The 27,256-nt window shown below is 52.9% G+C and overlaps 1 protein-coding gene across 1 annotated transcript; it reads left to right on the top strand.

The window, feature by feature from the left end:
* The first annotated feature begins 3,208 nt into the window (after positions 1-3,208).
* On the top strand, positions 3,209-26,514 carry WNT9B (Wnt family member 9B). The gene is made up of 4 exons (XM_007175863.2): positions 3,209-3,288; positions 19,760-20,016; positions 21,578-21,843; positions 22,720-26,514. The coding sequence occupies exons 1-4, from the start codon at positions 3,209-3,211 to the stop codon at positions 23,191-23,193; spliced, it is 1,077 nt and encodes a 358-aa protein (XP_007175925.2). The 3' UTR covers positions 23,194-26,514.
* The last annotated feature ends 742 nt before the right edge of the window (positions 26,515-27,256 follow it).

Raw genomic sequence — 27,256 nt, 5'->3', positions numbered from 1 at the left:
GTGTGTGTGTGTGTGTGTGTGTGTGTGTGTGATGGAGCATGTGTCTGGGCATGGGAGGGGGTGTTTCTGTGAGCATGCATTGTGTCAGAATAACACTTTCCATCTCTGCAGCCCCATAAAAAGGCCATAGACCTAAGTTACGACAACACACATTACCTGAGTACATACTAAGGGCTAGGCCCTGTGTCAGGCCCTGGAGATACAGAAAGAAGTAAAACTCGCCCTCCCCCCACACCCCCCATTGAGGAGCTCACAGGGCAGAGGGGGAGGTGTGAGGAACAAATCATTATGGCCCAGGCTGTAAGTCCTGAGGGCTGATCCTTGTGTCCATTCTCAGGGGTCCCACAATATCACAACTGTGGAGATAATCTGTTTTCACCATCATCTCCTCCTCCAGACTAGAGCCCCTTAATGATGATTGGCACTTAGGAGGTACATGATGCTCTGTAAGGATGAATTATGCAAAGGCCACCGTGAGTCAGGCTATGCCTGGGTGGCCCTCAGCCAGCCGTGGCCAATCATGAGTGACAAGCAGTGTGACAGACCCACTGGGGCTGGGCTTAACTCTTGCTTCCACTACTTACAGCTGGGTCACAAGCACCAGATACTTAATCTTCCTGAGCTTCAGTTAACTCATCTGTGCAATGGGAATAATGATTGCCCTAACCTCTCAGGAGGCTGGAGGCTTCAGTGAGACGTGCTGGACCCAAGGGTGGGGTTCACACCATTGGCTGGCGGAGGCTCAAGAACTTGCTTCTGAGTTTGGGATGAGCAGATGCAAACTATTACACAGAGGATGGATAAACAACAAGGTCCTATTGTATAGCATGGGGAACTATTTCAATATCCTATGATAAACCATAGTGGAAAAGAATATGCAAAAGAATGTATATATACATATAACTGAATCACTTTGCTGTACAGTAGAAATTAACACAACATTGTAAATCAACTATACTTAAAATAAAATTTTTTAAAAAAGAACTTCCTTCTGGATATTTCCATGTGTATCTCACCATCCAACCACTAATGTCCCCGGTGAATCTTTGGTGTTTTCTCCAATTTCCCTGCATCACAGCTTTAACTGTCAGATGTCAACATGTAACTTTTATGAAATGTTGAAAATGTGTCACTTTGGGAGAAGGTGCCTCACCCCCCGCCAGGCATGTGCATGCTTGTGTGTACTTGAGTGTATGGTGGGTGCCCATGGGCATGAGGACAGGAGGGGCAGCTGGGGCAGCTCCCTCCTCACCTGCCCGAGCTCAGGTGCCCATTGGGGTGGCTGGCTCCTGGTGGGGGCTCTTTCTCCTCTCTGACTCACACTGGTCCAGCTTGGCCTCCCCTCCTGTGAGCCTCGTTGAGCCTGGTTCAAGGTCTTACTAGTGGTGTGCTGAAGCTGGTTTGGACTGGCTTGTGGAGCCACCTGTGCAAATCTCTTCCTAACTCCTTAGATCAAGGATGATGCCACATTGGTAGCTTGAAATCAGCCACGGTGGCAATATTTGCAGCACGAGAATCTGCAAATGATATAAATCAGACTCCCACCCACCCTGCAATGCAGCACACCACTGGTCATACCTGCAGTTATAACAACCCTTGATATTGAGTGGCAGCACCTGCTAGGCATTTGGCATCACTCTTTTTTTTTTTTTTTTGGCCGCACCGCGCTGCTTGCAGGATCTTAGTTCCCCGACCAGGGATTGAACCTGCGCCCTTGGCAGTGAAAGCATGGAGTCCTAACCACTGGACCTCCAGGGGATTCCCATGGCATCACTCTTATTTGCACAAAAATCCTGTGAGATATTTATCGTCATCCCCATTTCATATCTGAGGTTCATAATTTACATGATTTGAATTCAGGTCTCTGCCCACCACACTGAACCGTGTGCCTCAATAAACAGAACCATGAGATGTGATATCGCTGGCAGAGTTGTTAAAAGATCATTGATTAGCTAATCACTCCCCTCATTGGACAGGGGAACTGAGCCCAGAGAGGCTCACTATGGCTGGGGGCTTCCTCTGTTAATATTGCAGCTCCCGTCTTCCCACCAGTCTCCCAGCGCCTTTGTGTCCACAAAGCCAAGGTCACTGTCACCTGATGTTCTGCATGCATGGTTGATTTTTTGGAAACTTTACATGCAGATCTTGACATTCAGTGCAAGTTCTATTTTGTTTTGCTTGATTTGACCCAGTGTTCAAGACTCTCAAAAACATATTAAATCTTGCTTGGGCCATTTGTTGTATGTCTCCCTCCTAGATGGATGCCACACACTGCCTTGATCACTGCATCTTCGCTGCAGGAATTGGGGTTAAACTTTAAAAAAGAATAAGCAAGACAGAGCTTTGTGGCCCAACACTGGACATCTCCACCCTGTCTGAAAGAAGTTCTGGCGTCTACACTCTTTGGAAAGCAGGTTCCTCTCCCACCCCCACCCTGGCTCTGCCTGCCCCACTGACCAGAGGATCTGGATTTTTGTTCCATGAACATCAGCAAATGCTCACTGAGACGTCCTCCCTGACAGTCAGTCTCCTGTTTAGAAACTGGGCTCCCTTCTTCCCCCTCCGCTCTGACCAAGGGACCCCCCCCCCGCCCCCCCACCAGGACTCCCTTTGCCGTTAGACGTGCATTTCTCCTGCTCTGGAAGAGCGTCTCTGCATCCACAGCCGGCCCTGCCTTCAGAGTCGTGGAGCCCGGGCAAAGGGACCCGCACCGGCCCCGCTAGAGAGCGGACGAGAAACTACTTCTTCTCAGACTCCAGGCACCTCCCTCCTTCTACGCCCCCTTGTTCTTTGGGGAAAGGTATCCTGTGTGTGCCTCCACCCCGCCTGGAGGGGCAAAAACTCCCTGGTCCCCGACTCCTACCCCCATCCTCGCCTCTCCAGGTGCGGGGCCTTCACGTTCAGCCGCCGCGTCCCCAGGCCCGCACCGCGTCAGGTGAGCTCTCACCTGGGGAGGGTGGGCGCGGGAGCTGGGGGCGGGGCGGGGGCGGACCCGGGGCGGTGGCCCCACCCGCGATGGGGCGGGGCAAGCCGGCGGGGCCAATGAGGCGGGGGGCTCGCCGCCTGCGGGGGTGCGCCGCCAGCGCCGCTCCCGTTCCCCCGCCCGCTCCGCCCCTCCCGGGTTTAAAGCCCCGCGGGCGGCTGGTGGCGGCGCTGCTAGCGCTGAGCGGCGCGAGGAGATGCGACAGGGCGCCGCGCCGCCGGCATCATGCGCCCCCCGCCCGCGCTGGCCCTGGCCGCGCTCTGCCTGCTGGCGCTGCCCGCCGCCGCCGCCGCCGCCTACTTCGGGTCAGTGCCCGCCGCGCCCCGGCCCGCCTGCCTTCCCCTCCTCCCGCTGCAGCAAGGCCAACTTTTCCCTTCCGCTGGCCCTGGCCCCGGCGGGATCTCGAACTCAGACCTTAGCCCCGGTGGTACCCAGCCCCATCTCGGGGTCGGAGTTCGCGCCAGAGCTCCTTCTCTGGCTTCCCCGACTTGGACGCGGATCGCACCTTCTAGCGTCCGAGCTCTGGTCCCCTTCACCGCCGCTCTTCTCACCCTGTCCTGTCCGAGACCTCATCCCGCCCACTCGGCCGGGTCTCAGACCCCCACCCAAGCTCCCGGACTCTGCAGGCGTTTCGGACCTTGTCCCGGGGCTCCCTGTCCCTGCCTGTCCGAGGCGTCCCTCCCGCGCTCGGATGCCCTCTCGGATCCTCACTCGGTGCTCTGTCCGCCCCCATCCTGGGCTCTGTCCAGCCACCCGTCCTTGCCTGGGGCTCCCTCCCGACCCTCTGCCTTCGCCCCGCAGAGCGGAGACCCGGAGGGCTGGCTGGATGGGTGGGGTGGGTTGTTACCGAGGCCGGGGGAGGGGATCGCGCTGATCCAAGAGGGATGGGGGAACCTGCGGACCGTGGGGAGTGTCAGCTGGAGAGCGGGAGGGAACCGTGCGTGGGGGAAACCCAACCAAGTCTCAGACCTGGCGTCGGGTGACTTCTCAGGAGAATGACGAAGAGAGTAAGAGGGGAGGCGGTATACATGATTGGAAAAGGAGCGTCAGAGTTGGGGGTGACAACTGGGGAGAGAATGGGTGGGAGTGGGCAGTGTTTGGAGAGCAAGTTACAGGGCAATTGTCCCTCCTTCTCTGACCCTGAATTGCAGGGACTTGGGGTGGGAGATGGGGTCGTGGGTGTGAAGGGACTTTCCTGACCTCCACCCAAAGCCTGTTCTAAATATATACAGTCTCTTACTTTAAATCATGGCACTTTTTGTGATCCTCACCCCAAATCAAGGCGACGTTTACAGTCTGACCCCAGCAAAGGCAAAAACAAACAAACAAAAACCGAAAAACATAAAACCGACAAGCAAGTGACCTGCCAGAGGCTGCTCTTAAGGACCTGGCAGGGAGGGGGCGAATAAGGGTCTGAGAGGGTCTGAGAGGTCCTGCACAGGCTGGAATAAGGGCTGTGGGCTAATTTCCAGGTCATGACCCCTGGTTAAAACATGCCTTGGCTGTGGGCAGTGGCCGCTCCTGAAATATATAGCGGGTGGCGTCAGCCCTGACCCTAGCTCAGGGCTCAGCTTGCTGGTGACCTGGGAAGATCACTTAGTCTCTGGCCTCAGTGTCCCCTTTTGTACAGAGAAGGGGCTAAACTTGATATGACTGAGCCTCTCTATCCACTTCAAGAGCACTGTGCATTCATGTTCGTTTCCCAATGATTTCAGGCTTGAAAAGGCACTGCTCCTCAGCAGACGGGATAAAATGGTTAGGGTACAGACTCTGGGCTCAATCCCCAATCCATCTGCTTGCTAGCTGTGTGCTCTTGGCCAAGTCACTTAACCTCTCTGTACCTCAGTTTCTTATCCGTAAAATGAGGATAATAGTGCTTATTTCATAGGAGGATCATGTGAGTTAGTACATGTAAAGCACTTAGAACAGGGTCTGGCACATAGTAAATGCTCAACTAATGTTACTAATTATTAAGGAGATACAGTGTCTTGATAGTCCAGCCCCAGCAGGGGTTTCTGAGCTGGAATGGAGAGTGGGGGCAGGAGAGGGGTGTGGACAACTGGTGCCTGCATCCTCTTGGATATCAGCTCATTTTCACAATCCTTGTGTTTGCTTGGGTTTGGAGGTTGAGGATGGGGCAAGGGCCAGATGAGATGGGAGGAGAGGGGCTCCAGGATGCTGGAATCACCCAGGCTGGTGTGGTTGGAAGGGAAAGGAGTTTGTGGCAGTGCACAGGGTTAGAATTTGAGGGCCGCGAGCAAGGGGGCGGTTTTGGAAATGAAAAGGGAGATGGTGGATCAGGCATGGGTTGGGGCTGAGAGGGATCATGTGAGTATGAGCCACCTCTTCCAAGTCATGAGCCCCCCTGGACAGAGCTGGCAAAATACACTCCAACCACCACCACCCCAGTCTGGGGAGGAGGAAAAATGTTCAGAGAATAAGCTAAAAATGGGGCTTTGTGCTGTTCTGTGTTTGGTCTCAGAGAACAGACAGGATGCAGCCTGAATTCTCGCTGAGGAAGCCCTGTCATGACTCAGTTAGGCCAGGTTTTCCATCGTACTATCCGAATTCGCTCTCTGGAAGGAATCTATAACACTGTAGTGAGAATGTGAGGCAATGTGCTTCTCCTTCCTCTAGGTCATTTGCATTTGAAGTCTCATTTCTGATTATAAGATCAAGTGTTTTGGCATCCTGATAAAAGAAAATTCAGACATCAGGAGAGCAGGTGAGGCCAATCTTCTTGGGGCTTTTAAAATCATAGAATCAGACTTTAGAGTTGGAAGTGACCCCCAAAGTTTCTCTGGTCTAACTCCCTGCTTCAAGCAGGTCATGTATTATTATTCCTATTTTTCAGATGAAGGAACCATCATCCCCAAATCAGTGAGCCAGCAGCTGCTTCTGGTGCTTTTACTTGAGTCTAGCACCTAATTCTGGTGATGCTGATAATAACATAACTAGTATTGCAGTTTACAAATAATTTTCTTGTTCAGCCCCTCTGCCATCTGATCCTCAGATCCATTCTTGAGGTATATACAGGATGGGTGTAAATAGTTCCCAAAAGGAAACTGAGGGTCAGAAAGTTTCAGTGACTCACGCTATGTCGCACAGCAAGCTAGTGGGAGAGGCAGGATAGAAACCAGGTCCTGCCGCCAATCTGGACTCTTTGTTCTACAGAGAGTATTAGCCACTAGAGCTAATACTGTGTGGTCACCCAGGAGAGCTGCAGCTGCAAAGGAGCTGCAGAGGGTGAGGAGGTAAAGGGTTGCCCCCTCGCCTACTTGGTTAAATCTGTCAGATTCTTGGCTGTAGTGGGATGGGTGAGGTCACAGCATTCTCCTCTGTCCTCAGCAGTGAGATAGGATGCACTGAGCCCTGCTCGGGTATCAGGTGGGCTCCCAGAGGATGGCACGATGACAGTGGGATGGAAGGTGGACCAGGTTTGTCCTGGCTCTGGACCACTCTCAGTGTTGTCCACGATCGAGTCACTTGCCTTCAAGGTCTTTAGCATCTGGAGGTCCTAATGTTCCCTAACCAGATGGTCCTGGCTTGGAAGTCTAGGATTACTCAAGAGCTCATGTTTTGGCTCAAATGGCTTGGGAATTCTGCAAATATTAAGTTCTGTGGTGTTTTATAAATGAACACTCACTGTATTATGTGATGAGCTGGGTATATGTTACGCCTTGTCATTCAGTCCAGTCTTTAAGTCATCCCAATGAATTTTGTATCTAGAAATAGTTCCTGTGGATGCAGCTTTTAAAATCATAGTTGACTTTGGTGGTGCTTTTTAAATGTGTGACCTCTGCCCTGTTTGGGTTTCTTTCCTATCTAGGGATGGTACAGATCCGTTTATGAAAGCACAGGCTTTTGAGTCATCTAGAACTTAGTTTGAATCCTGGTTTTGCCTCTTCCTAGCTGTGTGACTCCAGGCACATGTCTTAACCTGTCTGAGCTTTGGGTGATGATAATACCCATCCTAAAGGCTGGTGTGAGGCTTAATTCAGACAATGAATGAAAGGGCCTGGTAGGGTGCCTGGCACATACTAAGTGCTCAGTACAGGCTCACTCTTGGTGGTTGCTAGGGTTCTAACCATCTTCTTGGGTTGTGGGAGTGTCATCATTGTGAAGAAGCAAAACATAACCTTAATTTTTTTTCCAAATCAACATTACATACAATAAAATGCATGTATTCTAAGTGCACGGTTTGGGTTTTAACAAATGTATACCCTGTGTAACCACCACGACAATTGCTATATGGAACAGTGCCATCATCCCAAAGGATCCCTTGTGCTCCTTTGCAGTCAACACTCTCCCACCAGCCCCCCGTCACCACTTCCCTGCTTTCTGTCACTTTAGTTTTGCCCATTGTAGAATTTCATATAAATGGAATCATATGGTATATAGCCTTTTGCATATGAATTCTTTTGCTCAAAATAATGTTTCTGAGATTCATCCATGTTGTTGCATGTATCAGTAGCACATTCCTTTTTTCCTGCTGAGTAGTATTCCATTGTATGGATGTACCGCAATTTGTTTATTCATTCACCAGTTGATGGACATTTGGATCGTTTCCAGTTTGGGGCTATTCCAAATAAAGCTGCTGTGAACATTCATGTACATCCCTCTTTGTGGACATATGTTCTTATTTCTCTTGAATACATATCTAGGACTGGATATTTGGATCATATGGTCATTTGAATGTCTTTTTCATTGGGTTATTTGTCTTATTGAGTTGTAAGAGTTCTTTACATGTTTTGGATATAAGTCCTTTGTCAGAAAGTATTGGCAATATTTTCTCCCTGTCTGTAGCTTGCCTTTTCATTTTCTTATTGTTATCTTATGAAGAACAGAAGATTTTAATTGTGATGAAGTACAACTTTTGAACTTTTTCTTGTATGGTTTGTGCTTTTTGTGTGTCTCATCCATGAAATCTCTTTCTATTAGAGGTTGCAAAGATTTCCTCCTATGTTTTCTTCTAGAAACTTCATAGTTTTAGCTTTTACACCTGGGTCTATGATTCTTTTGGGGTTAATTTGTGTGGATGGTGTGAGGTAAGGGTTGAGGTTTATTATTTTCCATGTAGATATCTACTTGTTCCAGCACCATTTGTCAAAAAGATGATCCTTTTTTCATCGTCATCTTTGTTGCAAGTTAATTGACCCAACATATGAGGGCTTATTTCTGGACTCTGTATTCTATTCCATAAGTGTATCTTTAGGCCAATACCACAGTCTTGATTACTGTAGCTGTATGGTAAGTCTTGAAACTAAGTACTATAAGTTCTGTCCTTCTTTTTCAAAATTGTTTTGGCTACTCTAGATCCTTTGTATTTCCACATAAATTTTAGTATCAACTTGTCAATATCTGCAGGAAGGACTGCTGGGATTTTGATCGGGATTGCATTGCATCTATAAATCAATTTATAGATGATTGGCATTCTAACAATATTGAGTCTTCAGGTTTATAAACCACCCATATCTCTCTTTTGGGGGCTTTTAAGATTTCTTTCAGCAGTGTTTTATAATTTTCAACGTATAGGTCTTACAAACATTTAAAAAATTATTCCTAAGTGTTTTATGTATTTGGATGTTTTTTTAAAAACAGTTTTAGGAATTGACTGGGTCCTGAGAAAAACACGGTTGGAGGGAAGAAAGGGTAAAAGAAATTTGACTGCTTTGGGGTGGTAGATTGCAAGCCAAACATCACTGATAAGAATCATTGTATTGGGGGAAGGAATTTAAGCTAGCTTGTCTCTGGGCTCAGCTGTAACCCGTGTGGAGCTGGACTCTAGAGCTGGGGTCAAACCAGCCTCCTCAATGGATGGTGGTGGAGTTTCTGAGGGTGAGTGGGGAGGAAACAGAAGAGAGAGAAGCAAGGGGTCGGAGGGACACCTGGGTTGGAATCTCCTAAGGAAGAGAGGTCCTGGTGCCTTTACGCTTGTGTGCTCAGGTAGAAGTTGGGCTCAGGAGGAGGTGGGCCAGGTGCTGTGAGGGAGACCCTCACCCTGGCATCAGCCTGAGCAGGATGGGAGCCAGCCTAATGCCCTGCTATAGTGTAAGGAGCGCTGGACTTGGAATCACACAGATCGAGTTCAAATCCTCCAGCCAACCACATACTAACCGTGACCCAGAGCAAGTCAGTTAACTGCTCTGACCTCAGTTTTCCCAACTATAAAATGGGCTAATCCTTACCTTGCAGGGTCGTTATGAGGGTTTTATGTATATAAAAGTGCTGAAATGCTCTCCACATGTATGGAGTCCAGGAAGTCTAGTGGCCTGTCTTAGAGCATCCCAGGTTAAAGAGTATCTTTTTGACATCTGTTCCTTCCTCTCTTCATCTTTATCCCAGTCGTTATGTAATTTGAATCCTTCCTATACTCAGCCCTTTATGTGCATAATCTCATTTAACCATTGTGACATCCCAGGAGGTAGATGCTGGTGGAATTATCCTCATTTACAGGTGAGTGGGGGTGTATGGAGAAGCTCAGAGAGGCCAAGTGCCTTGCCCACAGCCACAGAGCCAGTGGTGGGCAGCACCTAGATTTGAATTCTAGTCTGTCAGAACCCGGAGCCAACCTCTTCATCCCTGCCTCCTGCGTCTGTTGACTACCAGCTGAGGCCTGCCTTCCCCTGGGCAGCTCTGACCCTCTGAGCCCTCCACCCTGTAGCCTACATCTCTCACTTGGCATACGTCGTAGGTATCTCTTGCACTGCATGTCTTCAACTCTTGGTTTGTTACCTAATTTTTTATGTGCTCACGTCTCCAATTCGTGCATAGCGCCCTTTAAGCGTGCATAGCGCCCTTTAAGCGTGCATAGCGCCCTTTAAGCGGAAGTCTTGGGGCCCTGTTGTTGGTTGACTCCACCCACGGTCCCTAGCGTTGCTTCCTGGTCCACAGTGAGTGTCAGGGTGGGCAGTCCCCTCTCCCTTTTGCTGACCCTTCCTCGCCCCCAGAACCTCCCTCTCTGCCCCATCACGTTTGCTCTTTCTGCATGGCCCTCTCAGGCACATGCCGCTTGGCCATGACCTGGCCTCTGTCAGCATAGGAATGGGAAGCAAAGCAGAGAGCAGGCACTAGCCCCCATCAGACTCCGGAAGTCAACCACACCTGGCCTTCCATGGGAATCCTGGGGGCAGCAGAGATGAGCTGGGGGTGGGGCAGACACCTTAAGCCCAGACCCTCTCACTGGAGAGACTGAAGAGAGAAGGTGAAGAGTCTCAAAGAGCCTAGAGAAAATCAAACCACCATGTTCAGTCTGTCTTGGAAATTCCAAAGAGACTAGTTTTAGGGCAAGAGCAGAGAAGGTCTGCTTTCCCCATAGGGACAATCCCTTTGAGGCCAGATGTGTTTCAGATTTCAGGAGTTTTCAAATTTTAGCAAGATAATACAATACACATACCACGTATAACATAATATCCCTAGCAAGGTATAGGGCAGCCCCCAGTAATCGGACACGATTATTTTTGCAGAAAAACACCTACATGTTGGGATAAATATAGACCATAAATATTCTCACTTTGGCTCAGGTCAAGTCTTGCTGCCACATGAGTTTGCCACAACTGTACCCAAGAATTGTAGTTGTCGGAAATTTCTGGAGTCCGGAATCGTGGATAAAATTTTCTGAACCTGTCACGTGTCATCACGAGAGGTTGGGTACATTGAGTTTTAAAGAAAGACCTGGGCCAGGTTCCCACTGTGTATCAAAGGGAGGCTCTGGCTGCCCAAGCACAGCCTGTCCCCAGAAACTGAGGTTCAGAGGGAAGCAACCTGGCTCTCCCTGTCCCCATAGGGGCTGAGCTGGTCGGAGGAGTCAGGGTCTGACTGACCGAGGCCAGACTGCCCTGAGATCTGGGTTGGTCCAGATCCCAGTTTGAGGGCTGGGGCAGGCATGGCCACAGGGAAGCTTCTCCGGAACCACACCCCTCCAGAGCCATGCCCTTCCAGAGCCTTTGAGGCTTGAGCTTGGGAAGGTTTGGTGGTGAGGATGGGGGATATTAGGTAACCCCTGCAGCCTGGGAGTGAGACGGCAGGGAGGCCAGTGGTTTGGGCCTGGGGGTGGAGGGGACTGAGGGAGAGCCTGGAGCTATACTCTGTCTGGCGTTAACACCTGAGGGATGTATGCAGTCAGCAGGTGCCTGGGCTGGGGATGGGGGTGCCTCAGGGGATGAGAAACCAGGACCTCTGCCAAGGGGGTTACAGCCTACTTGGAGAGACTGTCTATACAGCCCTGAGGAGGAAGAAAAAAAGTGAGCCGTGCAGAACTAATAGTACTACACCTGAAAAACTGGGAGAAGACAAAGAAGTTGGATGGTTAGAATGGGATGGGGCTGGCAAGTAAGGAGGACTTCCTGGAAGAGGCAGACAAGCATCTTAGGCTACTAGAGCTAGATAGGGCCTCAGGATCACCCTTCCCATTCCCTGCATTTTTGAGTCAAGTGTTGAAAAAGGCTGTGGTTATAAGAGTCCAGGGGATCCATGAGGGCTTTTAGACTGGGAAAGGCAACCCAGGTAGCAATTACAGCATGAAGAAAGGCATGGAGGTTGGACTGAGTTAGCCATGGCAGGAAGACAAGGAGGAGCCTGGCCTGGCATGAGGGGAGGGGCCCTTTGCTACAACCCTGGTTGGCTCTGCATCCAGGAGAGTCCGAGGTGGGAAGTTGTTCTGGTCCTGCTCTGGAGGACCCTGCTGTATTCCCAAGGAAGCCATTTATAACTCCATCCATACCCTGGGGCTGTCCTGACCGCTGGGGCCCTCACTAGGCATATTCAGGGAGTGGCTCCTTGAGCAGGCTGGAGGTTCCTGCTATCCTTAGGGCTGAGGGGAGGGGTGTGGAGGGGCATGAGCCGTCCCTGGGACCTGCAGGAGGACAAATGGAATCTGCAGCATGGGACATCTCCTCCTAGAGCATATGTAAACAATGGAATTGTCCTCATCACAGGGTGATCACACACAAGGCATTCACCAGGGGCCAGGCCCTCCCAGGGCCCACAGCCCAGCCTGAGCCTGCTGGGCTCAGGGATAAGGGTGACCACCCGACAGCCTGCCAAGCTGGTTAGTTGGTCAACTTCCCATGGTTAAAAAAACTTGGCCAAAATTGCCCAGCCCACGAGCCAGGATCCCATGGTCGGGGCAGAGCTGGGTGTGGGTGTTGGTTGCCCCAAGATGATACAGCCTCAGCGACTACTTGCCTTTCCCTGCCGTCCCCATGCTGTGTCCCCTAAACGACTCCTCCCCTGGGTCAGGGCTGGGCCTGTGAACCCAAGAAGCTGGGGAAGCTTATCTTAAGGCTTCCAGCCCCCCTTCTCTCCTCCCCTTCCTTTCCTCACCCCAGACTTCCCCTTTCTCTCTCCTCTTCATGATCCCAGACTCTCTCCTTTGAGCTTCCTCTGTCTAGCAAAGTATGTTCTCAGGTACTGGCATTATTATATCAGACTCTCACACTTCAATATGAATTGGCAGGCCACTGCTCCAAGCTTTATTTCTTGACTCTTGGCTGAAAAGAAACTGAGTTTTAGACCAGGGTCCTCTCTCCCTTCAGCTGCTCAGGGGGCCAGAGGAGTCCTGACCAGTCTTCCTTCCCTTCAGTCCTACCCATCTTGCGTTCCGATCACCCTAGACATTTACTATGATGAAGGCTGCTTTTGCTTCCCTGAAGTGTTACATTAAAACTGAAAGCAGAGACCGCCAATCTTGATGGGAGCAATCAGGAGACCCGGGGTGCAGTCCCAGCCCTGCCACTAACTCAGTGGATCATCTTGGACAAAAATCTTACATGAACTTCCAGGGCACCAGACAGATCAAAGCAGAGACATGCATACTTGGCAAACCTCTTGCCTTCCTGCCTGCACTGCAGAAGCCTCTGGGGTACCTCCCAGAAGCCATCAGGGCAAAACATCTGGACTGGGTGATCCTGAAGGGTTTCCCCAGCCCTAGAATATAATGATTCAAGTGGTGTACATTTGGACCCAGCCAGGGAAGTGGGGGAGATGCTTATCATCCCAGACTTGTGAAGGGGAGGGATTCCTTTGCACGGGAGTGACTTTTGGTACCCTCCATGGCCACTGTGCCACCTGATCTATCCATGCCAGGGACAAAGACTTCCCCTTCTCAGCTTCAGCCTGAGCCTGAGTGGAGAGGCAGGGAGACAGAAGGAAGAAAGGGGAAGCATTTCCTCCACAGGTGTTGCACCAGCCAGGCTCTAAATGCCCGAGATTGTTGAGATGCAAAGCAAGCTTGTTGGGCGGCCTGCTTGCTGCCCACTTAGCTCCTGAGCACCCGTCTCCACGATGCCATCCTCAGCAGGCAGCCCAGTCGGGCGGCTGCAAAACAGGAAGTGGAGCTGTTCTCGGGGAGATAAAGCCCACAGCTGGGCCAGTCTCTTTTCTCTCTGAGCCAGGGGTGGGCTGGTGGGGGGCGGGGAGGTGTGCTGATTCAGTCCTCGAGGTGGGTTCTGAGGCTAAGAGGTGGGGAGGAGAGGAAGGCTGAGACCCAGACAAGGATACAGCGAGCAGTCTGGTTTGTTTTGGTCTTCTGTGGCCTGAAGCTGATGCTCAATATTGATATTTAAATAGAAGAGTGAGTGAAAGGATGGGGGAGGAGGAGTTGGAGGAAAAGTGGGAAACGGTACCCGCCAAATGTGCCGTTAAGGCTGCTCACTAAGGACATCCTCATGGAGGAGGTATGAGGTGACAGTGAGTCTTGTCAAGGAGAGAGGAGTCTGAAGGATGGAGAGAGGGATGTGCTTCTCAGCAGTGTAAACCTCGGGGCCCCTCAGATGACGGGAGGAGGGGAGAGGAGCCAGGGGTGTGGAGGGGGCCCCCTCTCTGAAGAAGGACTGCCCGGAGCCATGTGCCCTCTTTTCCTGGGCCAGACACTGTCCTCGCTAACTCTCCCCTGCTGGGAAGAGGTGGCGACTGGAGAGGACAGGTGAGGGTGGGGAGTGTGATTGTGAGTGTGTGTGTGTGTGTGTGTGTGTGTGTGTGTGTGTGTGTGTGTATGGGGGGATTTAGTGAGGGCGGGAGAGGTGGGCTGAGATATTTGAGATGAAAGCACAAAAGGTGCACTTACCATGCAAATGGCCCTGCAGCGGAAGCCTGTTATCAGAGCATCTAATAGGGTTTTGCGGGGCCAAGGCCAATGCTCCAGGCAGGGCAAGGCTTTCCTGGTTCCCAGGTAGCTGCCTGCAGTTGGCACCAGCCCTGGTGCCAGGAACAGCTCCTGGTCCCTCCAGCTAAGTGTCCAGACAGGCTGGCATTACCTGGTGTCCTGGGAACCGCCAGTTTTGTCTTGTGCCACCCACCTGCTCACCCACCCACATCCTGGGGGCGGTCTCCTCTGGAACCATCAGACCCTCTCGAGCAGAAACAGGGATGGGGGTAGGGGAGGAAAAACAGAGCCTGGGCACCCCCAGGTGATGGGAAATGCTCTACACCTGCCGGGCCTTCTCCAGAGAGCTCCCAAGAGCTTCCTTCAGCCCCCTCTCCACCCCGGGCCTCCCACTACAGGCAGGAGGGGACTGGCTGAGGTCAGGTTCTTACCCAGATGGTGTTAGGAGATCTGATCCGGGTCCCTGAGCAGCTATTGTTCCTCTGGGACTTGGGCTGGTTCAGAGCCTTCTCCTTCCCTGCCCCTTGGGGTCTGGGGAGAGTTTGCAGTGCTCTGAATTCAGCCAAGTTCCCTCCAGACTGTGAGCTCCTTGAGGTTATGAGTGTGGGTCCCAGCACCCAGCACAGCACCTGGCACGTAGTAGATGCTTAAGAATGACACTTAACCTGGAGCTTACCGTGTGACAGATACTGTTCTAAGAGCTCTACAGATGTTAATTCATTTAATCCTCACAATAACCATGTGAAATAGGTCCTGTGATTATCTGCATTTCATAGATCAGGCACAGAGAGCTGAAGTGCATTGCCCAAGGTAGAACAGCTAGTAAGAGGCAGAGGTGGAATTTGAACTGAGGCAGTCTGGCTCCAGTCATGCTCTCCTACTAGTCAAGGTGTATTTGTTAGATAGAATGAGCTTAGGGGGTGAGTGGACATCCCTGGGGTCACCAGTGAGTGAGGGCAGAGCTGGGACCAGACTACCCAGGCCAGAACAGCCTTGGGGGCCTGAGGTCCTTTGGTCCCCACACTCTAGCAAGTGGCGGGTGATCATTCCAGGGTGAACTCCAGTTCTGCTCAGGGGTTCACTGGTCCCTGGGGTCCTGTGGACGATAGACCAAAGCAGTCTCCTGGGAGGCTTCCCCAAAGCCTGGGAGAACCTACTTTTGCTTCCTTCAAGGTCATCCCAGATAGGGCAGCTTTAGCCAAAACTGTGGATGGGGTGAGCCTTGAACAGGGTGAAAGAAGGCACGGGCGGGAAAGACCAGGCATGGACAGAGGGGGTCTGGGTGGGTAGGATGTGAGATGAAGTCCGGAGGGGCACCCTTGACTTTTCCCACTTTGGAGGGAGCGGCTGGGGAGGCTCTGGGGTCAAAGCCAAAGGCATCTCATTGTGTGAGGGTGGGGGCTTCCAGTCTTATCAACCTGACCGCCAAGGGCCATGGGCTGAGGGTGCAAAGGACAGAGGGGCACAGGCTCGGGGCAAAGAAGGGAGGAGAATGGAGCTGGTCACGTGGGGTGGTTGCTTTCCTAATGGGACAAAAGAGGCTGGAAGTCAACCTGGGAGAGCCCGACAGGAAACAGGAATGGGGGAGACAGACCAGCTCGGCCAAAGCAGGTGCAACTGATGGGGAAGGGTTGGTCCCAGGTGTCTCAGGGACACTTGAGTCAGGCAGGGGCCTGAAGGCGCTCTTATCCCTCAGCCCAGAAGGGTAATCAGCAAGTTTGCAGATAATCTGTCCTCTGCTCTTCAGTCCAGAACACTGCTCACTTGCTTGACTGATAGCATCCGACCTGACCATGGGGAGGTGTCTTCATTAAAGCCCCAGATTTTGTCTGGATTCCTTAGACTCAACGAAGCTCACTCCATCTTCTCTGGTTGTACATCTTACCCTCAAGATGCTCAACTAACATGTGGAGATTTTTGCAGAAAGGCTTGGTGGGTGGGGTTCTCAGGCTTGGAATGCCAGATAGAATGATTTCTTCAATGGGAACGGATCATGCCCACGGACCCCGGAACAGATTGGAACCTGCAACACCTAGAATTCTTCTGAGGTCCAAGAAGAAACCATCTCTAGCAGATGCCATGGCATCCATAGGGCATGTGTCAGAGCATTTACTAGCACTGTTTAAGGAAATCAGTTGAGGTATTTTCTAAGTTTGATGTCCTGGCACTATTTCTTCAAAGGAAAAATGGTCCCAAACTGCAACATAGAAAACAAATAAAAGAGAAACTGGGTCCTGGTATGTCTCTCAGTTGTCTTCCTAGGTCCTATGGGGGCCCCTGAGGCAGTGTGAGGGGGCCTATTTTGAGAGCAGCCCTGGGCAGACCAGGGCCCAGTATGGCCTGAAGCTCCTGTGCGGTTGGCTGCCTTTCCTGACCATTAATCGCTACTAAGTGTCATTACTGCTAATAAAATTAACCGACTTTATACTGGACTCCTGGGGCCATCAATCACAGGGTCTATTACACGAAATTAAAAAAACAGTGGCCTGTTGATGGGGGGAAAATGTGTTTGCCGAGCCTGGCTCACAAGTGCAGCGTAGGGTGTGCTGGTACTCCACAGCTGTCAGAAGGTGGTGATCAGGGACGGCACCCTTAATTAGACAAACTGACTCTCAGCCTTGACATCGTTCTACAGATAGGAGTGTCTCAAGTAAGAACAGAGATGACCACAGGAAGATTCTGGGGCCAGGGGCTGAAGAGCTCCCCAAATTCTCCCTCCCATTCTCACCTCTGTTTCTCTCTATGGGTTTGGTTCATTCTTTTTCTCTCTCTTTGGACCAGTTTTCTATCTCTTGAGTTACAAGCCCAAAGAAAGAGAAAACAACTGTATGCTCTCTTAAGTCAAAGAAAGAGAGAAAAAGAGAGAGAAAGCAAATGTATGCTCTCTTAAGTCAAATTCCAAATTCCTAGAGAAAGAACTGATTGGCCCAGCCTGGGTCATGTGATCCTCAGTGGTCCAATCAACAGGCCAGAGCAGCAAGACCATATGGTATAAAATGGCCGACAGGGTAACCATGTAGATAGAAGGAACAGGTAGGCAGCCAACCCAACAGGTGTCTGAAAGAGTAATTTAAAGGGCTTAGTAATAAGCACTCAAAATGTGGTAGATAAGGGAATTCCCTGGTGGTCCAGCGGTTAGGACTTGGCACTTTCACTGCTGGGCCTGGGTTCAATCCCTGGTCAGGGAATTAAGACCCCACAAGCCACATGGCATGGCCAAAAAAAAAAAAAACCAAAAACCGTGGTAGATAATATTATATAATAGAATATAAATTATACATTATATAACATATAATATAGCTTAATGATATAAAAATAATAGCTATTATTCTTATAATGGAATTTGAGACAGGCCTTGAAGGATCTGCAGTCCTGTTGGCCAAAATTCCCATCATTCCCTGCTCATTCTCTCATCTGTTAATCACTACTACAAGGGAGGTCCCAATTTCTGAAACACAAGAACTGCGTGAACAGAAGCTGCCCCTCACACCAGCCCCTGGTGTGGGGAGGAAGACATTCGAGGGGCTAGATGGCTGCTGTGCCCTTTTCTCCTGCAGCCCCCAAGCTGCCCTCCACACCGGAAGCCAGTCAGGGTGGGGTATCCTGGGCTGGAGTTGACATTGGGTTCTGCTCTGGACCTGCCAAGGGTCAAGCTCTAAGGGTTTCCTGCCAGACTGCAGGGAGGGGTTTGGGTGTAGACCTGGTGGACTGGAAATTTACCCATTTGCCCCCAGATTAATGATTAACGGGTCCCTGCCCTCACCCTGTCTGGGAGGGGAGCCCAGGGCCGGGCTGGGCCAGGAGGAGCCCGATAGCATCTGTCTCTGCTCGGGGGTTTCGGAGATTTGCTCCACACTGGGTTGGCTGCACCTGATGGATTTGGGATCTACGGGCACTTTCTGGGGGCACCTGGGACCTGGCCAGGACCCACACCCTCCCTGGGGTAGACGGGGAGGGTGTGGCATCCAGCCAGATGTCCTGGCTGGGGCAGGTGGCTCCAAGCAGGAGAGCCGTGCCCTTGGCTCTGTGGGATGTGGGCCTCTCTGACCACTCAGGGCTTGGCCACAGGGCTTGCCTTGGCTGGTGGCACTTGAGCACTATGGGGTGCAGCCCAGACCTGGCCACACAAGTGACAAGTGCCACATCGAAGCAGGAGCTTTAAGAGCCATCGCCTGGTTCCACCTTTGATCTTTTACCACGGCCACAAGGCCAGCAAATTCCAGAAAGGGGCTGCTTCCTCAAGCCTGGGTGCCAGAGTGATGTATATTTCACCCACTCCGAGGGCCACCAGGGTACAGGACAGCAGATATTTTGAACTGGGAGAAACATCTCATGGACCGCTTCTGGGCGGAGGGAAGTTGAGCTCTATTTGTAGTCCCCACCTTGGGACTTCCCTGGCAGTCCAGTGGTTAAGACTCTGAGCTTCCACTGCAGAGGGCATGGGTTCGATCCTTGGTCGGGGAATTAAGATGCCGCGGGGCACAGCCAAAAAAAAAAAAAAATCACTGTAGTCCCCACCTTGCTGCTGATCAGCTGTAAGACTCAAGTTAGTCACTGCCTCTTTGTAAAACCTTTGTTTCCTTATCTGTACAAAGGGAAGACTCTGCCCAGGTTAGAGAGTAAAGCATCTTGCAAGAGGAAAGAGTTTTGAGAAACTCCAGCTAGCAGGAAAGTGAAACAGCAAGTCCCAGCCCCTGTGGTTAGTAACTTTTCAAATAATCCTCCCGGCAGCCCCAGGAGGTAGCGAGGATCACACTTTCCATTTTCCAGAGGAGAAAATCAGTGCCTCTAGGTTACACAGCTAGGAAGTGACAGGCCACTGGAACGTGGCAGCCTGATTCAGCATCCATGGACTTCAGATATAGTAGAGCAAAGAGTCTGGAGCTGGTGGCCTGATGAAAATATACCTCTTTCATCTTCATCCACCTGTCAGTCCATCCACCCATCCTTCCTTCCTCCCTTCATCTCTCCATCCTTCCACCTTTCCATCCATTCGGGTATTCCCTAAGTATCTTTTTGTAACAGGCATGGAGTGGCCAGATGGTTAAAGATCTATCTGGGGATTATGGAAACAAGTTACGTTGGCATAGCATTACTTGGGCAGCAACCTAATGTAAGGGAGAGAGGGATACCAGGGAAATTGGCTGGACGTCTTCTTAATGTCGACATCCCTCTGCCTGCCCCTCTTAGGAACATGCAAGCCAGGCAGCAGCCAATGCTATGCGCAATATTTCCCAAACTGCCCTGATCCTCAAAGCTGCCCAGGGAATGTGGAAAATATACAGATTCCCAGGTCCTATTCCAGACCAAGAGAAGCAGAATTGCTAAGTATAGATCCTGGGCATCTGTATTTTTAATAAGCACCTCAGATGATTTTTCTGATTGGGCAAGTTTGGGAAATAAGGTGGGTGAGAAGAGCAGAGACTTTGGCTTCTGGAAAACTTGGGTTTGAGAGCTTGCACTAGCTCTTGTTATAAGCACCTTGGTTTCCTACTCTGTAAAATGGGGGCATGACCCCATGGGGCCAGCCTCCCTCCTAGAAGGGTGAATAATGCAGCCCCCAGGAAGGCCCTTCCACTCACCTGCCCCACATTCTTAGAGATGGTCATCCTTCCTCCTCCCCTGTCACGATCCAAGGGTCACTGGTCTCCCTTCTCTCTTGCCTCCTCTAGCCTGACCGGGCGGGAGGTCCTGACACCCTTCCCGGGTCTGGGCACCGCCCCTGCCCCAGCACAGGGTGGGGCCCACCTGAAGCAGTGTGACCTCCTGAAGCTGTCCCGCCGGCAGAAGCAGCTCTGCCGGCGGGAGCCAGGCCTGGCTGAGACCCTGCAGGATGCCGCACACCTCAGCCTGCTCGAGTGCCAGTTTCAGTTCCGGCATGAGCGCTGGAACTGCAGCCTAGAGGGGAGGACGGGGCTGCTCAAGAGAGGTAGGGAGGAGGGCTGGGAGGAGGAGGGCTGGGAGGGAGGCGGGCTGGGGGAGGAGGGCTGGGGGAGGAGGGCTGGGAGGAAGAGGGCTGCGGGGAGGAAGGCTGGAGGAGCAGGGCTGGGAGGAGGAGGGCTGGGAGGAGGATTAGGAGGAGGAGGGTTGGGGAGGAGGAGGCTGCCTTTCCCACTCCCCAGGCCCCTGTCCCCAGGCCACGTTGCCCTTACAAACCCAGCACAGTCCTGAGTAAGAAGGGTCCTGGAGTTAATGAGGCCTAGCTTTTCCCTGTTTGGCGGGGGCAGGGGAGCAAGGAGGACGCAAGAGAGGAGAGGAGGAGCACCACCCATTCCTGGAAGAGCCCACAGATGAGATGGGTGGTCCCCCAGTCCCTTCCCTCAGCCTCCTACACACACACACACACACACACGTCACACACACACTCACACTCACAAAGGTATGAGAGCAGATAAGGAGGGATAGCAGTTAATAGTTGGCCAAGTGACATGACACAGCCCAACAGCAGACTTCATTTGTTCATTCACTCACCTGTTTCTTTGTTGATCATAAGCATCAGTCCATCCTTCCCTCCCTCCCTTCCATTCCCACCCTACCTCCCTCCCTCCCTGCCCACCCCATGTCTCCACTTGGCCATCACTTCACTAAGCATCTGGTGAGGCTCTCAGCGAGCCAGGTACTGTGCTGGATGCTGGAGATACGGAGCCGAACAAGACCCCATCTTCCCTCAGAAAGCATTCAGCCCAAGTGGGGGAAAAGGTCATCCTGTGACTATCACCAAGCATCAACGGGCTTTTGACAAAAAAGGGAGTGATGGTGGGTCAGAGCAGCCCACCCCCTTTTAGGCAACTGTTCCCCGTGGCTGGGAGGGTCTGAGCAGAGCTGATGCCCCCCCCCCACCTCAGTGTCACAAGCACCCCAGGTACATCAGAGAGCAGGTAGAAGGTAGCGAGCTCACAGGGGAGGCCAGCTCTGGGCTGCATCCCATAGTGCAAGTGTTGTGATTGTCCTGGAAGTGGGTGGATGGTTGGTTTAGGACCAGTCAGGAGGGAGACCCAAGGTCACTCAGTCATTGGGCCTACTCCCCAGTAGGTAGCAGAGGGTGACATTGAGAGGCATCAGGAAGCACAGGAAGCATATTTCAGAGGATCAGGGGCTCAGAAACGGGTCGGTCCAACTTGCTTGCACATCAGCTTGGAGTCAAGGTCAATGGTTTAACCCAGCTTCGCCACTCGCCAGATGCCCATGTCACTTTTCTCTGCATCTGTGTTCTCACCTGTTTAGTAGAAGGAGCAGGCCCTGTCCTGCTGCCCTTAGAACCTGGGCACACACTCCCTTGGGAATTGGAAGTTCCATTTAAAAAGCAACTTGCATCCTGAGTTTAAGGGGCAGGTGACAGGGGGGCGGCCCTGAGCTGTGCCCTCAGGTTCACAGGCCCTTCATCCTGCTCGCCACAGCGGCCCCACCACCCGCTCTATCCTCAGAGGGCAGCAGACAGCCCCTGAGCCCACTCTCCTCCTCCCTCCCGATCCCCCCGGGGCCTGGCCCAGGTTTCAAGGAGACGGCCTTCCTGTACGCGGTGTCCTCGGCCGCCCTCACGCACACTCTGGCCCGGGCCTGCAGCGCTGGGCGCATGGAGCGTTGCACCTGTGATGACTCTCCAGGCCTGGAGAGCCGGCAGGCCTGGCAGTGGGGCGTGTGCGGCGACAACCTCAAGTACAGCACCAAGTTCCTGAACAACTTCCTGGGGCCCAAGAGAGGAAGCAAAGACCTGCGGGCACGGGTAGATGCCCACAACACCCACGTGGGCATCAAGGTGAGCACGTTCCCGGGTGACCCAAGCCCTTCCCAGCCAGAGTGCAGGGCTGGGGAGCAAGTCTCTAGGAGGCCATTATCCGCCCTGCCCCCTAGCACACACACAGAGCCGGCCCAGGATGAGCCTCATCCTTTCAACCAACATTCCTTGGGCGTCCATTCTGGACCATTACCAGGTACCAGGAAGTAGGGAAGGATCCTGGGCATCATTATCAGCTGGGCAGCAGGTGCGAGCTTGGCTGAGGATGGGGCCTTGGTGAGGCAGAAACGTGTTTGGAGAAGGGTCTCCATTCCAAGCACTGGCCTTCCTGGAGGTCCTAGAAGCCAAGGTAGTTTGAAAACTGATCTGGTACAACCCCTGTCCCTTCTCCATTTTACAGATGGGAAGACAGAGGAGGCCCAGAGAGGGGAAGGAACTTGGCTGAGGTCACACAGTAGTGGGAGGGCTGGAGGGTAAAAAGTATCTAGGTCTATTCGGACCAGAAAGCTGGGAGAGGCTAGGGCTCCATTTCTTTAAGAAATTGTGTTCTGTGTTCTGTTTCCTTATCACTGAGTTTGTGTAAACCAGGGCTGCTGTGTTCAGTTGTGCAAGCTGTCTGCTCCACAAGGACTTCGGGCCAGGGGAGGAGCTGGGGCTAAGATCCGGCCCACACTGCTCTCACCAAGATGTGAGGACCGTCTCTGCCCAGAGGAAGGGGCGCCTAGAGCTAGTTTGCACTAAGGTGCCACGTGGGCCAGCTTGAGTCTTATCTGCCCCCGCATGTGGACCTTCCCCTGTCTCTTTCCCATCTTCCTGTTGCTCCCCGGCCAGGGTTGGTGCTCTAGGGTCTGTGGGCCCGGGTCTCTGACCACGCCTCCCTTCTGCCTCTCCTCGCAGGCCGTGAAGAGTGGCCTCAGGACCACGTGTAAGTGCCACGGCGTGTCGGGCTCCTGCGCCGTGCGCACCTGCTGGAAGCAGCTCTCCCCATTCCGCGAGACAGGCCAGGTGTTAAAGCTGCGCCACGACTCAGCCGTCAAGGTGTCCAGTGCCACCAACGAGGCCTTGGGCCGCCTGGAGCTGTGGGCACCAGCCAGAGCAGGCAGCTCCACCAAGGGCCCGGCCCCACGGCCTGGGGACCTGGTCTACATGGAGGACTCACCCAGTTTCTGCCGGCCCAGCAAGTACTCGCCCGGCACGGCGGGCAGGGTGTGCTCCCGGGAGGCCAGCTGCAGCAGCCTATGCTGCGGGCGGGGCTATGACACCCAGAGCCGCCTGGTGGCCTTCTCCTGCCACTGCCAGGTGCAGTGGTGTTGCTACGTGGAGTGCCAGCAATGCGTGCAGGAGGAGCTTGTGTACACCTGTAAGCATTAGGCCCACTGCCCAGTGTGCCAGCTGGGCTCTGCCAGGACCTCGCATGGCGCTGGGCCACCCTGAGGCCACCCAGCTGTCCAGCCAGCCCCCCTGGGCAGGTGCACGCAGCGTGCATGCACTCACCCATGTGCATGCCAGGGCACCTGTGCTCCTCTCCCCACCGGGTCCCATCAGCCTTCCCCTCCCTCAACTCGAAAGGTGGGAGCCCCACCCCTGAACCCAAGGGTCTCCAGCCTTGTTGAGGACTTGGAGCGGGAGGGCAGAGTGGGAAGGATGTGGAGGGAAATAAGGGAGGCCAAGAGGAGGGCAGGACTGAGGTTTTGGAGAGGAGAGGGGGTATATCCCGCGATCTCGATTCCTGGGATTAGTGGCCTAGAGCCAGCAAGATGTTGGGAGGTGAGCTTCTGGGCCACGAAGGCCCAGGGAGGCAGGGTCGGTCAGAAGCAAAGGCTGGAGTCTGCCTGGGATGGGTCAGTCCAGCTGTAAGTGTGACCGGGGTCCACTTATGCTGTGAGGCCCCAGTGCAGCTGGCATTCGTGATACACAAGAGTTGGTTTATGAGTTCTGATTCGGTTACGTTTGTGCACTCACAGCTACTCATCTAATTAAGATTTTTACTAGGGCTAGCGTTATAGGCGTGGGAAAGTCTTTGCTAAGCCTGGCTCCTTGGGGGACCCCTTCATTTACTAATGGTCCCCCACCTTGGCTCTTACCTGAGGAAGAGAAGTGACTGCTAATTCCCTCTGATCCTGTGGACCTTTCCATTGCTGCCTACTGAGGCCCTGAGAGGGAGGAGAGAGAAGCTGGTACATACACACGGGTGCACACAGGCACCCCACAGACACATGCATGCACACCCCTTGGACCTGCCAGGCTGAGGACTCTCATTCAGTGACACACACCTCTCTGGTTCAGGATCAGGACCTTGCAGGGGTCACTTTGCTGGAAGCTGTGTGCTTTCCCAGAGCAGAGCCCGATGCCAGCCGGGAGGAAGTGACCTCCTTCGGGACGCCCTTGGCTGCTTTGCTGGCCCTGCCGCGCCCTCTGTCAGCTTCCCTTCTCCCGGAACCCAGAGTTGCTGACCCTTTGCTGAGACAGGAAACTCTTCAGAATCAGCCGAATGCTGAGAAACCGTCTGTGCAAGCCCCAGGAAGAAGCCCCCGGGGCTCCCTGTGATCTCCACGGGTGAGGAGAAGCTGCCCCGTCTTCGATGGATCAGGCAGCATCCGGAGGGATGCTGGAAGGATCTTTGGCTGCAGAGGCTCTGATGAGCAGCCAAATTGACCTGAGGCCCCTCCCGAGAGTGACTCTGCTGACCCAAGCAGCTGGCCCACATCTTGGCAGGAAGAGAAAAAGGACAGAGGGCTGTTTCCCTAGTTTCTTCCGCTCCCCAACTGCAAGGAGACTTTCCCTCTGCCAGCCCGCTCCATCCTCCTCCTCTGAGACCCCAACTCTGCCTCCACCCTGGCTCAGCCCTAGGCGTAAGGCAGCAGGAAGAGGGCACCCAGTCCACCAACATGTCATCTGCATCCCAAGTCCATGGCTGGCAGTGCCGGGGTGGCAGGAAGATAAAGGGTAACCTCGGAGGGGCTGTGGTCACAGTCGGCCACTAACACTGACCAGGCCAAGGGCACGGGTCAGGCTCTGAGGGCCCCTCAGCCTGTGAGGTCTTCCCTGTGCAGCCCTCTCCCCTCTTCTACTTCCCTGTTCCCACCCCGTTCTCTTCCAATTGCCTCCCAAAGGTCCACCTCAGCCCTGCTGGGGCCCCTGGGACCAGTGACCACTGACCTCTCCTTCTACAGCTTTAAGGGAAACACTCACAGGGTATTTTGTTTTGTCTACCTCGCATATATAGTTTTTAGGGCAAAAGAGAATAATTTATATAGCTAAGATATATGAGAAAATATTTATGTTATTTATATAGTTTCTATATTTTATGGGCAGCTGCTCTGGGGCGTGTGAATTTGCTGGAAGCCATCTATCTGGGGAGATACAGCTGCCCTGACTGGGGCGCCCACTGAGCTGGACACCAAGTGGCTGGGGAGAAGGTCTTGTGGGCTCCGTGTCCCTTGACCGGGTCTGTCCCAGAGCTAGTGAGCAGGATCCCCTCTGCACAAGAGCTCTGATGGGCTTGATCCGGATCCTCCTTGTAAAGTCGTTGTAAATTCTCTGCTCTTCTGGGTCCCAGGCCCCCTCTTCTGCTCTGGCAAAACTTGTCTTGCTCATGGTAATAATGATGACAAGGACGACCACACTTTGCATTTGTAAAGCACTTTTGATCTTTGGAAACACTTTTGTCCCTTTAATCTCACTTGATTTCCCCATTATCCCTGTGAGGTAGGTGCAGCTACATAACTGTGCCCATTTTACAGATGCGGCCCAGAGATGGAGGGCTGTGTTCAGAGTCACACTGAAGAGGTTCTTTCAATGAATATTTACTGAACTTTAATAACCTGGGCCAGATTATGGGAGCTGACTTACCCAGAGCCTGGGAGCCCCAAGTCTGGATCCACCCTGAGTCCAAGAGCCCAGGGATGCAACTGCTTCCCTGGCTGTGTGTGACCCTGCCTTTTGGATCTCGGCAGCATGTCAGCATTTCCTGTGTCTCAGGGGCTGGGACTGCCTGAGAGGCCTGGAGAGATGAGGACCCCGTAGCGGCCACTCCAGGGGCCCCACCACCGGGCCCTCCCTCCTTCTGCCCACACCGCCTGAGAGGGTTGGGTTACAACACAGGACCCCTCCCAGCCCACAGCTGGGCTTTGTTTGCTCTCATTTGTGTTTTTCTTTTAAAAATGATTTGATTTCAATTGGCTTTCTGGTTTCTCTTGTAAAATCAGCTGCACTGGCAAATTGGTCCTGCATTCCCACCTTGGCCACAGTCAGCTAGAGAGAGGGACTCCTATCAGACAGGATGCACGGGGGCTCCCCAGTTTGCCAAGTACCTCCCACCTCACTCGTGCATGCTGCTGCCTGGCTCTTGCGGGCACACCATGTCTGCCCCTGGTCCAGGTAAGCCCAGCTTCCCTGGTGTCCTCCACTGGCTGACAGAGCGACAGAGACACCCATGCCAGCCCTGAAGATTATTTCTTGCTTCCCAGAATTTCCTTTCTCAACAACCATGAACTTCAAACGCTTTTGTCTCAGCACATTTTAGAATCACAACCAGAGCTATCATATATCGAGCACCTGTTCTGTTCATCCACTCAGTCAGCGATGGTTTAGGGAGCTCCTACTGAGGGCCGGCCAGACACCACCCCGGGTGCTGGGGTGCAGCAGTGAAGGAGACCAAGTCCCTGCCTCGTGGGGCTGCCACTCTAGTGGGAGAGGAGAGACAATAAACCAATAAACCACGTGTCAGCTATTTGTACCTATTTTGTCTCGCTTTATTGCAATAACCCTGCGTATTGGACACGACCACGCCCATCTCATGGTCAAGGAAACGGAGGCTATGAGGTGTGAAGGCTCCCGAATGCCACTAGCAAGCAGTGGTCTCAGGATTAGAACACAGAGCTGCTGGCCTCCAAAGTATGAGTTCTTGCCTCCCCGCAGATGTATGTAGCACGGGGATGGGTCATCCCATTCTATGGATTCTGGGGAAGCTGAGGCCCAGAGGAAAGAGGTGACCCATCCAAGGTTATATACCAGGTTGGACCAGACCAGAGCCTGGGTCCCCTCCTGGAGATGACAACTATATTTAGTGCCCGCATCCTATGTCCAGCCATGCAGGTTGGGGTGGGGCAAGTTAAGGCAGGGCAGGAGCCTTCAGGGACTTACGGTTCTGTAGGAGAAATGAGACACACGGCCGTGCAGTGGTTTTGGTCATTTACTTGTCAGCCTCAGAGTCCCTCCCTGGCCACTGGCCTCCCAGCATGCTTTGGGAAGTGCAAGTGCATGTCCTCAACCAGCTGCTGCTCCTGGGGGTCTGATGGGGGAGGAGGCCTCTTTTGGAGCGAAGGTCAGCAGAGAAGCCTTGTCCCTGCCCTGCCCTGGTTCTTCAGCCTGCTGGGATCCACACGGGGCCCCCAGGGGGGCAGTCAGAAGGAGATCCACAGTCCAACCATGA

Source organism: Balaenoptera acutorostrata, chromosome 20, assembly GCF_949987535.1.
Source record: "Balaenoptera acutorostrata chromosome 20, mBalAcu1.1, whole genome shotgun sequence".
NCBI lineage: Eukaryota > Metazoa > Chordata > Mammalia > Artiodactyla > Balaenopteridae > Balaenoptera > Balaenoptera acutorostrata.
Note: the sequence above shows the minus strand (reverse complement) of the source record. Positions and strands in the feature narration are given on the sequence as shown.